The 14,786-nt window shown below is 33.7% G+C and overlaps 2 protein-coding genes across 4 annotated transcripts; both read right to left on the bottom strand.

The window, feature by feature from the left end:
- Positions 1-1,544: 1,544 nt before the first annotated feature.
- On the bottom strand, positions 1,545-3,418 carry LOC109004951. The gene is made up of 2 exons (XM_018983652.2): positions 2,947-3,418; positions 1,545-2,449 (listed from the first exon to the last, which is right to left on the bottom strand). Exon 2 carries the CDS (start codon positions 2,436-2,438, stop codon positions 1,953-1,955), a length of 486 nt encoding a protein of 161 aa, XP_018839197.2. The 5' UTR covers positions 2,439-2,449; positions 2,947-3,418; the 3' UTR covers positions 1,545-1,952.
- Positions 3,419-9,309: 5,891 nt separating this feature from the next.
- Positions 9,310-14,263, bottom strand: LOC109004952. 3 transcript variants are annotated; one of them, XM_035683712.1, is made up of 8 exons: positions 14,142-14,263; positions 13,187-13,505; positions 12,798-12,995; positions 12,282-12,554; positions 11,734-11,836; positions 11,417-11,535; positions 10,920-11,096; positions 9,310-10,495 (listed from the first exon to the last, which is right to left on the bottom strand). In XM_035683712.1, exons 2-8 carry the CDS (start codon positions 13,490-13,492, stop codon positions 9,662-9,664), a joined length of 2,010 nt encoding a protein of 669 aa, XP_035539605.1. In that variant the 5' UTR covers positions 13,493-13,505; positions 14,142-14,263; the 3' UTR covers positions 9,310-9,661. The 3 variants fall into 3 exon arrangements, with proteins under 3 accessions (XP_035539605.1, XP_035539606.1, XP_035539604.1); XM_035683713.1 differs by having other exon boundaries at positions 13,187-13,494; XM_035683711.1 differs by lacking the exon at positions 14,142-14,263 and adding an exon at positions 14,070-14,125.
- Positions 14,264-14,786: the final 523 nt, after the last annotated feature.

Genomic DNA, 14,786 nt, shown 5'->3' with positions numbered 1-14,786 from the left:
ATAAATAAAAAATAAAATCATTATAATATTTATTATTATTATATATAAATAAAAAATAAAAGCGTTACAATATTTATTAATATTAAAAAATCATTATTATAAAATCACTATAATATTTATTATTAAAAATAAAATTACTATAATATTGATGAGATTTATATCTTTTTTAACTATCTATTTAAAAGTCAACAACTCAACATATTTTATACATTCAAACAATTTAAAATACTTTCAATGAAACCCAAAAACTTACTCCAATCTCTATTCATAACTATTCATAAATATTCTTAACACTTCTCAAATATTTTTACTACACAAACGTACCTGAGAGAGACACAAACTAAAACGCGCATACCCCAACTGTGGGATCAAGGAGCTCTCCAACCAACTGGACGGTCACCGGTAGCTCTCTCGTGAGTTCCCTCACTTTCGAGTCCTCTCTTTCCTCGATCGACGACCACCCAGAAATCACCTGTAATCCAACCATCTTCAAATCCCCTCTTGTTCTGCGCCCTTCTTTGCTGGATTCTGACCTTTGCGATATCACAAGTCTGTTCTGCAAATTTCAGTTTTATCCCTCTGTTTGCAAAAAGGCTCGATTTTATCCCTTTGTTAGAGGGGGAATTTGTTTTTTAAGAAAAAAAAAAATTCGTTATCTTTTCCCATGTTTCGGAAACTTTATTGAGCACGTTTTATAAAAAGCATGAAAATGCCGCTAAGTTCGGTAGAGGATGTAGCTAGCGGGGAGAAGCAGGACTGACGGGAGAGAAGCCAAGCAGGCACGGGGAAGAACCAAAGCAGACTGAACTGAGGACTGAGGAGAAGCAATGCCCTACCTGTTGATGACCCGTGACGTGTTTGGCAGACTGGATTCGCCATGTGTGCGGTGTATAATTTTCAGACTGACTACAAGAATTTATCTAAACAAAAACAGTTTGGCAACTATTTCTTAAGGTAATTTCTTTGACAATTGAAATACTTTATTATTTCTTAAATTGAATTGGATTGATTAATGTAAAGAGAGATACGTACAACATGTGAAAACCTTATACATGAAGCAATATTAAATATCGTAGTATCTACCTGATGTATGTATATATTTCACTAATATTGAACTATTCAATCCAGTTAAGCAATTGAACAATATCTCTATTCATCACTAATTCGCTTGTAGAGAGTTAAACAGCCAGATTCTAATAAATTGCGCCATGCCACATGCAAGCCACCAAAATAAACCCAAGTTGAAGTACAACAACAATCACATTTTTTTTTAAACCTGAAGATTTTTACTAATTCAGCCTCTGGTCGATATCTCATGATCTGCACAATTGTGAGGAAGGATTGAATAATCTTCCCCAAAATAGGCTATAAAGTACAGTGTCGGACAGCTCAATCAATTTGTCGTATTTAGCAGTGGAATCGTTTATACAACTGTAATGCAGCCATGACATGATGCTATAGTACTACAGATACCATCCTAAAACTCTGTGTGATATGCTCATGCTCAAAACAGAACAGCCTAATCAGGCATGCATATTCCACAATTTTCTCCATCTGAACTTTAATAATGCAATCTTCACCAGCTTAGTTACATTTTAGAGAGAGTATACACAAAATTCAAGTGCTTGAACCAGTCACAACCTAGATGGCAAAATTTTCAAACCACAATTTAAGGCATATGTAACCTGTGAGGTGAAGTGTTTAGCATTTGCAGTTTTCCAATCAGAACAATACGCCACTTGCTAGACAAGTGTTTGGATTCAGAGAAAACAAAGTAATGTTTTTAACAACAGAGAAAAAAGTTTCATATATACCTGATCATAACCAGATCACAACTACATTAATCATTTCAACCTTTATTCCTTTCTTGGGTGTTCACTTTGCACAAAGAAGAAACGTACGTATACTCCCCCATGTATGTCTCTATATTATTCCCTTCCCATCCCAAACCTTCACGAACCGGAAAGACTAGGAATACAACTGCCAGACCTGGGAAACCCCGAAGCATGAATATTCCGGTCACCTTTCACCGGACTAGTTGGCGCAGACCTCATTCCCCTTGGAGAATCCAAACTGCGCCTAAGAATCTGTCTCATGGCAGCTATCAAATGCACGGTGGGATTCGGGGGCGGCGCCGAGGACTTGAATGTTTTACAGAAGTCGAAGTGATTCGTGATTGCTTCTTCAGTGCTGATTAGCCTTTCGGACCTCATGATCTCGTCTTTTATGGCCTCGGAGCATAGACCGCATATCCATTTTCCCTGGTAACGTTCCCGTATGCGCGCTATGTACGCCGGCGTGCACTCCTCGGTAAGCCCGCAGCAGTCGCATATGGCGAATTCTACTTCGATTTGGGTGATGAGTTTGGTAGCTACTGCGGGTGGTGGTGTTTCCGGGGCTGATATTACCATTGGGTCGTTGATTATTGTTGCAGACATTGCCAATAACCCTGAAAATGAAGAAAAATCAGACTTCAAGCTCCAAGTACATAAGGATATACAGATTTTCACCACTTCCAAATACGAAACAACTATTAGCCAAGAAAAAAATATAAAAAAATGATTTCCTTTTTCTGTTTGTTCTGCTGCAGGGGAAGAGAAATTTCTTTTTCATGTTTGCATGGTTTTCACAAAGCCGACAACTTGATTATGCTTTAATATCGTTTCCTATAATGATTTCCTCACTTGTACATTAATGATTCATCAGAGAAACCAAATACTCTAAAAACACAGCCACCATGTATTATGAAATTGAAAACATGGAATCGGGAATGAAATCCAACATAATCTTTTATTTTCTGGAACACACCCACGAGAAGAATATAAAGAAGAGTAAATCTATTCGAATATATCAACGAGTCCTTATTCATCAAATTCATAGAGAAAAACCCAATATGCAACGGCAAATACAGAAAAGAACTTTGATAAAAAAAAAAAAAAACATTACCAGCAGAAGCAGAAAGAATTGAATCCCAATTCTTCTTGTTCTCGTTCGTTATCTCTTTCTACTTCTGCGAATCTGGCACTGGATGTATATTATCTCTCTGTCTCCCACTCTCTTTCTTCAAGCTTATCTTCGTCTGCCAATAAAATCTCACTCATGAAAACCATTTCAAAAAGAAACGTGACAATCGAAATAAGCCCAAAAGGACTCTGGCCCTGTATGTTCTTCTCCAATGATCTTCCTAAGCAAAGCAAAGAAACCCAAAAATTTCTCTCCTTTGTTATTTGTTCACTTTTTTCTCTGTGTTTTGATAACTTCAAAAGGAACCCAAATCTTATTAGAACAAACAAAGAGATTTCTTTCTCTTTCTCCTCCACAAAATCCTCTACTCCAAGCTAAATTATGAACGAATGAAGAAAATGGTGGAGGCTTTCAAGGGAGAGAGACAGTTCCAGAGAGAGAGAGAAAACCCAATGATTGAAGCTTTAAAGGAGAGGGATGCGGTATAATCCACATCAGCAACAATTGCTGTCAGTGAATACTGGCCGTCGATCGTTGGATTGCCAGCTAAGCATAATCATATGACGACTTGGAGGGGTCTATTCTTAGGCGAATATGTGCTGTTTGGGAGGTTTTTTCTTCCTCGTTTTATAGGTGATTTATTGAGCAATCTTTACTCGCCACGTGTAGCCTCAAAGCTTGCTAGGTACAGCTTAGAAGATCCCAACAAATCAGATTCTCCTAATTGGAGTTAAATCTTGTTCAGCGTAGTGTGAATTTTGGTTGCAATCTCCTAATTAATGTGTCACACTTTTTTCGCTGTTTCAACCATCTTTCCATATTAATACTTAATAAACATCCAAATCTATATTTTTTGGACATATAACTGACATGGGACGTCCAAATTTTGCTCATATCTTAAGGGCAAAGCATTTCGGCTTTTGCATTATTTAGTTCAAGAAATATCTGAAATCCGAAATATCAAAAATTATCAAATACTCAACCTTTGATACAAATAAAAAACAATTCATATTTAAATTCATGCATTTATAAACAACAACATGATCTCTTTTCAAATCAAGCATATACCAAATAGATCAGGCAAATCCCAAAATAAACTGACGGGAAGGTGGGTCACGGCGGACGCTTCACAAATGTCGGTGTTGGTTCTAGGAGAGTGGCTCTGTCGTCAACGAGAGAGTTAACCTCGTTTGTTTTTTCAAAAATTTTCAATTTATCTAATCATTATAATTTTTAATAAATGATTTAATTTTTTTAAATTTTAAAATATAAATAATATTTTATTTAATTTTTAATTTTCATTTCATCTCATTTTATCTATAAAAACAAACGAAAATCTTGTGGAGGGGCAACGGTTGCAAGAGAGAGGGGAAAATGATATTTTGCACGGGAGGGAGGGCGGGAGATATAGGATGTGAAATGAAAAAACTACGTGGTACAAATTTATTGACAACCTATTATTTGAGAAATAGTAGACGGAGCGGTTTGAAGTGAAAATTTTTTCATCATTTTAATTTTTATTATTTTTTTGTTATTTTATGATACGGTATTAGATGATTGAGATGAAGTATTAGATAATATGTTTATAAATAAAATATAATAAATAATTTTTAATTATCTAATAATATATTATAAAAGAATAAAAAGATGATAGAAATTGAAATGACAAGGAAAATTACTCTATATTAATAAATATTGATACAGACTGCATCCCATTCACCATTGCTCTAGAAAAACTTGGACACAAGTGAACGAAAGCTTCTAATTATTGATCTTGATTATGGAAAGCAGTGCATTCTACGCATCTCCTTATCTCTGCAGTCAACCAATAACATCTCCCCTGCATTATTAATTATTATTATCATCGAAACATGAAAGGCCGACCAGTCTTAGATATTTTTAAGTATTTTATAAATAATAATGATAAAATATTAAATAATAATAAATAAATAATATAAAAGTATTTTAAGAATATATGAAATATTTTCAATATTCAATTAAAATTAATAATTTGAATTTAGAGATGAGTTGAGATGGGTTGAGATATATGATTTGTAAATAATAGAATAAAAGTTGAATTATTTATTATATTTTGTATAAAAATTTGAAAAAGTTATTTTGAGATTTGAAAAAGTTGAATTGTTTATTATATTTTATATGAAAATTTAAAAAAATTATAATAATAAGATGAGATGAATTGAAATAAATTGAAATAAATTTTAAATGGAAACAAGATAACCAAATACATAATATGCCTCAATATTATATATACACGCACAAAAGAAATGGACCTAGAATTGCCTAAAGCCAAATAAATAAATAAAAGAGATCGGAGACTGAAATTATTGCACATATCGATTGTGAAAGCTGGGACCTGCAACTAAGCCACTAACCCATGCATCTCTTTTTCCATACATAACAACACGACCTTCGCATCCAAAAGTCTCGCTCATGCATGCTAAACATGCATATATAATATGTTTGGTGCATTAAATTATATATATATATATGAAAAAATCTAATTGTAAGCGATTTTGTGCATTAATATGCACACCTATTCAATATGATTAATCAGAAAGTAAATTTTATTGAAAACAGTACTAATTTAAATTTAAAATATGAAGACAATAATATTAATATGCAGATTGATATACAAACTTACTTGTATATAACAAAACTATATATGTAGTCAAAAAAGTATACACGATATATCCAAGTTTATGAGTGCATTAGTAATTAATTAGTTTTAATGATAGGGAACAGTACATGACTTGCAAAGAAGTTTCCCCATCTCCTTGTGCGAAGTGGCACTTTAATTTCCTTTTTATTTTTTTATTTGTTGATAGGTGGAAACGTTAGGGCCGCGTTTGGTTGTTAAATTCATCTGAGTTTAATTCAATTCAGTTTAATTTTAAGTTAAGTCTAACATTTAATCTCAACTCAAAACCTCTTTACACGTAGGACCTACAATTTTTTTCAATACAACATTTCTTTACACGTGGAACCCACAACTTTTTTAACTTCTTATAAATATATCTAAATTCATCTTAACATCCAAACACATTTAAGTTACGTTTAGATGTTAAGATGAGCTGAGCTAAGCTGAGTTGAGTTATTTATGAATAATAGTGAGTTAAGTAGTGAAAACGGTTATGTGGGATCCATTTAAACTGAGTTTAAAATGTATTTAGATGTTAAGATGAGTTTAGTATTTTTTCTAAGAAATTGGAAAGGATTGTAGGTCCCACGTATAAAAATGTTTTAAATTGAAAAAAATTATAGATCTCACGTGTAAGAAGGTTTTGAGTTGGAATGAATTTAATAATTTGAAAATTGATTGTTTAGATGTTAGATTCAGCTTAAAATTATATTAAACTTAGTTAAATTCAATAACCAAACGAAGTCTTAAATTCATTTTAAGTAGATTTCACAAAATTTACTCTATCATCTCAATTCACTATTATTCATACAAAAAAATTTAACTCAATTTTCGCACCCTTAATTAGCTTAAGACAATTTGCATTCCTATCTTCTCGGTGGTGGGGCCCCAAGGATGCCTCTCTCTCTCTCTCTCTATATATATATATATATATATAAATACATATATATAAAGTTTGGGAGGCCGTGAGGTGGTGACTGATTGAAAATTAAATTTGACATGGCAGTATGATCCGTCTGACGTGTACTTCACAATTCATATTGTCATATTGATAATAATTAGCCAAGTGGACCTAAAATAGTAATTGTATTTTCAATGATTTGGGATGTGTTAAATCTTCAAGTGTATCAAAGGGATTTCTTGTTCATGATATCGGTGGATATGTTCTTTAATTTGTTTTGATCTTTCAGTTCTCGGCTTTCCTTGTCTTTCAATAATCGAGTTGGTAGATTGAAAGGGGGAAAAAATGGAAAAATAAAGTGATTGGAGGGTGCAGCCTGCAATATGATATAGAAAATAGAATGGTACCTACCTTCCTAAAACTGGAAATACAAGCTGGTCCAAAAGAGTGTCTAATTTTCTCTTTCTTTTTTTATTTTTTTTTATTTTAACGTTTCATGCATTGACCATTGATCTTCATCATGTCCAATGTATATATTCTCCATTAATCTATCTTTATACCATACCAAAGGATAAGATCAAGATCGATGCACTTGTGTTTGTGTATATATTTCCCTCCATATTCCTTTATTTAGTGGTTATTAATTTAATGTCAATCAATCAATCAATCAAATGAATTAAAATAAAAAATAAAAAAAGAAAAAATATCTTTTAATAAAAGAAAATGATACGATACTATCTTTTTACTGTTCATTTACTATTTTTTTTTTAGTTGATTTTAAAAAAAAAAAAATTATTTTATTTAATGATTAAGAAAATAACTATTAGTAAATTTATATATATTTTTAATTTTTTCTTGACAATAAAAATGTTAAAATAATACTTAAAAAATGATATAAAAATAAATAAGTTTCAAATATATGTAAGTAGTAAATGAGTAGTACTACCCTTTAAAAAAATATTGCGTTAACATGCAATTAATGTTGGTAACTATCATTATCACAAATAGTAGCTCTTTTTCTGTATTTAATTTTATATTTACCCATTACACCTAAGTTTGTTACACGTTTTATTATACAGTTAAAATGAGATGAGATAAAATATTTTATTTAAAGTTAAATAAAATATTATTATAATATTATTTTTATTTTAAAATTTATAAAAATTGAATTGTTTATTATATTTTATGTAAAAGTCTAAAAAAATTAAAATTATTATATAAAATAAGATGAAATAGTTTAATTTTGTATAACCAAAATGTCCAAAATCAACCCTTATAGATATATAATAACTAAAACTTATAGTCAGCACTAGTAATTCTACATACAACCGTGAAGTGCGTAATCGCTTTGAAAAAGAGTGGGGTCCATTATTAAAAAATTAATTTTTTTCATGTGGGCCCCATATTTTATTCATTTTTTTCAAAGCGATTACGCGGCGATTACGCAATTCACGGTTGTAAGTATATTTTCTCTTGTCATAATTAATTAGTTGGTCAAGTGGCAGACTATAGTGACGCACAAAACAAATTGGACCTCTTTTATCAGGATTATTATACTGCTAATTAATTAAACAGTATAATATTTGTGATGCTAATTGAGACGATGTTTGGCTGCAGAGAAAATTAATACCTTTTTCCCGGAGAATTAATTGCTTGTCCATTCAGATTCGTGAATGAATCTTAAGTAGCCATGGTTTTGGGCAAAAGATATTAGAGAGGAGTAAAATGAAAGAAAAACTTCAATTAATGCAAGGAAAATGATGTAGATGGATTTGGATTGTTGCTGTCATGGCAACCTGAAACATCTTTCTTTTGAGAAAAAAAGAAAAAACCAAACCCATGATTCTGTAATTGAGATAAGGGTAGGAAAAGAGGATCCAATAGATTTATTATCGTGATTAGACCAATTAAGTATGCTTTTAAAACCACATTAGCAATGAGATTCCCAAGAAGCCACGTTAGCAAGAGATTACTAGTGAAGATATCACAGTCCATCTTATTTTGCAGGAATATTCTAATTCTAATCTTGGTGACTGCTGATGTGTATTCTAGCTTTGGTTTGTGACACACTTTAGATATTGGATCTGACTGAATTGGTGCCTTATGCTACGTATCTAAGAAAATAATTACAAATTCCAAATCATGAATAATAGGTTAGATTACTTTAAATACCTATCCATGGCAAGTGGGCTTGGGAATAGACTGTTTTCAGACAATCTTCCAATAAATTAAAGACAGGTCATTGTCTTCATTTAGTAGTACAAGCATCTCTGAGGTAGTTCAAAGCTAGGATCAACAGTTCTCGTTTGAATTTAAAATCTACTTCAATTTATCTCTTCTCATCATTATAATTTTTTAAAATTTTCACACAAAATATAATAAACAATTCAACTTTTATTCAATTATTTACAAATTATCTTAACTCATTTCTGAATCCAATATGTTTAGATTGAGAAACCATCTCAACTCATCTTATTATTATAATTTTTTTAAATTTCTATAAAAAATATAATAAACAATTCAACTTTTTCAAATCTCAAAATAATAATAATATTAAAAAATAATATTTTATTTAACTTTTAACTTTTATCTAAAACCATCTTATCTCATCTCACTATTCAAACGAGAGTTAGATCAGTCATTATTTTTTTAAGAGAAAATTACCCCATTTCTTGGTTTTCTCTCGTTTGTCTTTCTCAACATTCTCAATTTTTTTTTTTTTTTTCCTTCACTGCATCCCAACTTCGTGTCAATGATCAAAATTGAACACATTCATGCAATCATCTACACGAAAATTGCATTAGTTAAATTTTCTATGGAGGAATGAACAAAGACAGAACCGTTGTATCAAAACAATCGATTGAGAACAAGATACTAAGTTTGTAACCTCAAAACTAAATTTACAGTGGACTTCAATTAAAGTTACCGTACACATAACTGAGATGACATTCCAGACAGGGATAATTTTCAGAGCAGCATAAACGAGTTCGATCAGTCTAGTTCCTTGGTTTACCACTTGGGGCTTTACATTAAGTTCTGGTGGCTTCTAGTTAGCTTGGCTTCAAAATCAATAAGGTAAACATCTTGGGTTCCTTTTGGTGTTGTTCTTATTTCATCTGTTGAAATAATCTCTTTCCCTATAAAACTTCTCCAGTCTTATGGTCAACGCCTTCTTCCTTTTCAAATTCTTTTATTAATCTTTCAATCTGCCTTCTGTAGACAGGCATGAAATGATCATTAATCATGGTTTGTGACAACCTCAATTTACTATACAGCGATCTTGGAGTGAGGAAAATTCCAACTTTAGTCTCTTCTACCTTGCCATTGTCTGAGCTACTGGCGGTAGGGCCACTGTCACTTTCACATGCGGACCCATCAGAGTGAAGGGTAACAATATGCATGATCCTCCCTGGAGGGAAAAATCTGTGTACTTCTTTTATTTCTCGCGTAGAGCTCTCTGGCTGGTCCTCACCTACCTCTGCAATGGCTGCTACTGCTTCTTCTAGTATTTCCTTTGCCACGTCAGCCTCCTGACCTTTTGGCCTATCATAAAGCTCATGCTCAAGCTGTTGCCATAGCTCAACTTCAGTTATGCAGTCTTCATGACTGTTATGGCCAATGACATCTTCACCATCGGTGAGATCAGCATCCCCATAAGCGTCGGGGTCTATTTCATCAGAATAAGAAAGTTCACTTTCTGCTGTCCATTCCATTCCTATAGACGAAGATACAGGACATTCAAAAGCAATTGTGGTTGTGGTTGTGGTTGTGGTTTCCTCAGGGGGCAAAAGGAAGTGCTCAGAAGCTTCTATATTGGTAGCAGAAGATTCAGGAGAACTCCCCTCCTCATTTGAGTTAGTATGAGTAACAGTGGCCCGACGACGGGGACCCATGCACGACCAAGAAGAAAAGCTAAGGGCAGGACGGGTCCATGCTGCCTGAGCCATGCTCTGAGCTCTCTTCATCACAATCTGTACACGTCAGAAATGCAAGCAAATGGTTAAATGGAATAATTTAAATTAATAAACGAATCAAGTAAACTTGGGCGCTCTCAACTTCTTTATCAACAGAGAGAGATTAACCGCCAATTAATATGAAGAACGTTTTTTGATAAGTTTTTCTTTTTTTCTTTTTAGTATTAAGAACTGATTCAGTCAACTTATAATCACGTCACTTGAGCAACCAGATCCTACTGCTTACCATACAGCTGTATTGCATTACAAAGGCCCGAAACTTCAGATAAGCCAGGAACTAGGAAAAGAGATCAACTAATGGCTACTCGATGAAAAAGGACATGCACTAGCAAATTTCTATTATGCACAGGTTTTCAGAATAGACGCAATGTCATAATTAAGTGCATGGGGAAATCAATTTTGTCTAATAGAAAGGACTTACCTGTGTACCATTGGAAACTGGGCGCAAAATTGCCCCTGCCCCAGCAACTTTTGCTTTAGCACTGGCAACAGATGGAAGACGAGAACCCAGAGCTGAAGCAGAACGGTAGACAGTACTGACAATTCTTGTACGCCCAATCTGATTCCTCAGATCATTTATCCAAGCCGACGCTGTCACCTGTAAGAGGAAATATTTTTTTGGAATATATACATGAAATAGACCATTTCCTTAAGCATAAGGGAGAAGAGACAAAAGCGTGTCTAGTGTTTCCATAAATGACATCAGAGCAAAGCATATTAGTGCTGGTGCAATCTGTACGAACATGGATGAGACTAGCTAGAGTTCATACATCGCATCATAATCATTTGAAGTGAATAGATAAAACAAAAAGCAAGATAAGTTCAAGTCAGAAAAGAGTACAAGATCAACAAATCTTCAAACTTAATCCTTTTTAAAGACAAGTATTTGAAGTAATGACAAAGCTCATGATAGAGAACCTCAGCACGCAAGTCATCAAATGCAGCAGCTGAGAATGTAGGTACCAAGTCAGCTCCATTTATAACAGAAGTAATAAAATCATTGCCAGATTCTGCCAATTCCCATGTCATACAAGCAGCTGCATGTGATATATATGGTCAGTGCTCTAGCTATGTAATAAAACAGTGTGTAAACTTAGCAAATCTAACTTACAAATATAAGAACAAAAACAATGAGACAGAAAACATTCTTATCAGCTGGATATAAAGCAAGATCAGAACCTGAAGTTTGTTGAAGTTAAAAAAATACCAGACTATGATGAATAACAGACACAAACCTGGAGCAAAAGTAACACAGGTGGTTGACGAGAATTCTTTCTGCTCTCGGAGTATATATGTTAGAAGTGCTGCAGTGCCTCCACCTAAAGAGTGTCCTACGATCTGGCAGAACCAAAAGCATATTAAAGATCTTAACAAACACAATCAGTACCGGCACAAGCCTCCAAATAAAGAAACTGTATAAATTTTCAATCAAATACTGCAGAGTTCATTGCAGGTTCCAAGAGGACCACTCAAAATTTTCCAAAAATAGGAGCATAAATACTAAGCTGTTATAGCTATCAGCTGGTGCAGACAAGAGGGAAAAAAAACTATAATTGAACGGCAGTATTTGGTGCTAGAAAGTTTTGGCTGGAACATCATCTTTTTTCATTCAGGAAGTTACAGCATTGCACAGAAACATTAGCTTATTTCATAGATACGGAGAAGAATGCAAGACTATTCAGAAACCAATAAACAAATTATGCTACTTTAGTTTACCTATAAATGCCCACTAAATGATTTAATAGATGAACAAAGACAAGAACAATTATATTCCTGGCTTTACCTTTATTTTATAACCTGTATATTCACCGAGTGCTTTAATTAGACAAGGACTAGCAAGTTTCGCAATCCATCTAGCAGCCGCAACCATCCCACAATGTGCATAACCTAAAACCAAATTGCTAACGCCTCTCTCATGAACAACACTGTGGTGGAATGGTACAACAGCCCCTGTTACAGCCGTCAGAGTATCCTTAATACTATGTGTCCCACGAATCAATAGGAGAAAACATCCCATTCTGTGGTCAACTAGAATTGTGAAAGCTGGCTTTAAGATCTGCAGAACAAATAAAAATAAATAAAAAGAAAGAAAAATTCAGTGCACAACGTGTAACAACAAAAATCATGCTTCAAAACTTTACGAAATAAACTACTGTCATGTAAACTGATCTGGTAAGATTCACCAATTATTCTAGTTAATCTGCCCCCCAACCCGACCAATAAAAAAAAGAAACCAAAGGAGAGAAAAACACTCAACATGTAAAAATATAGCAGAATTCAAGTTTCAACAATGACTTACTCCTGCTTTGGGTTCATGGAGGAGAACACTCTCTTTGGAATAGTCAGTCTCCTCTAAAAACAAAGGAAATGGCTTTTTTGAAAAATGCCAACATAGTGTCAACAAGTTCAAAAGGTATCTAAGTTCAGCAGTTATATCTGGTCCCTTGAGCAGTAAACTGTCTCCACCACCAAACACACTCCCAACATGTAAGTTTCCCTGCAAGAACAATGAAACTGTCAGAGCTTTGCCTGATAAAAAATCCTGCCACGCATGAACTCATTTCGTGATCTTATAACCCAATATAATGATGATGATGAGCTAATCCTTCAATTATGCACAAGAATATCAAGCAATAATTTTGTGACTACATCCAGTTTTCAGAAAATTAAGCAATGAGAGCATCTTACCTGCCTCTTAAGAAGAAAACTGATCCCGAATGCCAAATCCCCGATGGGCCACTTTCCAAGAGTTTCAGAGTATGTGAACCGAAGGGTCTCCGACAAAGTCGAAATCGTCTCTAACCATGTACCAGGAGCTTGAATTAGCCTATGCGAAACACGGTCAATGCCCAAAGGAGCGTCATTAATAGCATCACTACCATTTTCCTCATCTTCATCATCTCCATGAGACCTATTCGACGGTAACTTACGGTTCAATGAATAGTACAAAAGAGCTGCTGCACCGGCTGCCGTGGCCATAGTTGCAGTGGCCATTACTAAACGATTCCTAAGCCAAATAAAATAAAGCTATATTAAACAAGATAATCAACTTACTATCAAATAAAATGTTCACAAATTGTACTCAAACTTTTACTTAATAAAATCAAATGGGTATTTCATATAAACCCTTCCGTTTCGATTCAATGTCCAGTGACTAGCAACCCAAATTTCTAAATTGTGTATTGTCAGTCAATTCAGTAGTTCCGTCCAAAGGAAACAAAAACTAGTTCCACCGAACCTAATTCTCTGATTGGTTTGCGAGAAAACTCGGGAAGAAAAGAAAAATTGAAACTGTGTACCTAAAAGTTAAAACTCAATATAGCTTGACTTTTGAAGAAAAAAAAATACAAATTAGTCGAATCAGCGCACATTTCAATGGTGCCCTTATCGTTTCCAGCATTTTCTCAGCAACCAAACAAAACAGAAGCAAACACAAATTGTTTCGAACTCAAACGAGACGAACATTACCCTCTGAATTCCAAAACAAAAATCCAGCCTAAAAATAAAATAAGAAACAAACTTAATGAGAACCGGTACAAAAATCCGTAGAAGCCTGAAAAATTTTACATACATGAACCTGGTCGAACACAACCAATATATATACGTAAACCCTAAAATCGGGGAGAGAAATAAGAAGACGAACCAGAAGACGTTGAAGTAAATATTGTCTCTAATAAGACATCAAAACGAGATTGTACTAAAGCATCTATCTCTACTAGTCTGTCGATGTAAGTGTTGAAGAGACACTTCAGGATAGCGGCTACTTTTTCCCCTTTTTGCTTAGAGTTATTACTTATTACAAGTAAGTCCCACGTTTTATACACTATTTAAAAAATATATTTTTTATCTTCATATTTTATATTTTATAAAATATATAAATAAAAAAATAAATTTATATATTTATAAATAGAAAAATTCTAAACATAAGCTCCACACCCTGCACACCCACTTAAAAACATGTGATTTTATTTTTTTATCCTCATATTATATGAGGATAAAAAAATAAAATCACATATTTTTAAATGGGTGTGCAGGGTGTGAGGCTTCTGTATAGCACAACTCTTATAAATAATATGCATGAATACGAAGGTTATGAATAGAATTTTTGTTTTGTTTAATATCGGATGGAGCAAGGCCCAAACTCCCGACTCCTTAAATTTTAATTTGTTTGGTTTTGCCACGTGGTTGTCGGACAAGGACGCGGTGTCGTAACTAAATTGGCTCCAGATGGTGATCGGTGCAAGTTATGGCTGTGGTTTCACTGGTTTGGTCTGTCCGCCGGTGAGAG

Source organism: Juglans regia, chromosome 12, assembly GCF_001411555.2.
Source record: "Juglans regia cultivar Chandler chromosome 12, Walnut 2.0, whole genome shotgun sequence".
Classification (NCBI taxonomy): Eukaryota; Viridiplantae; Streptophyta; class Magnoliopsida; order Fagales; family Juglandaceae; genus Juglans; species Juglans regia.
This window is presented reverse-complemented; position numbering and strand designations above follow the sequence as displayed.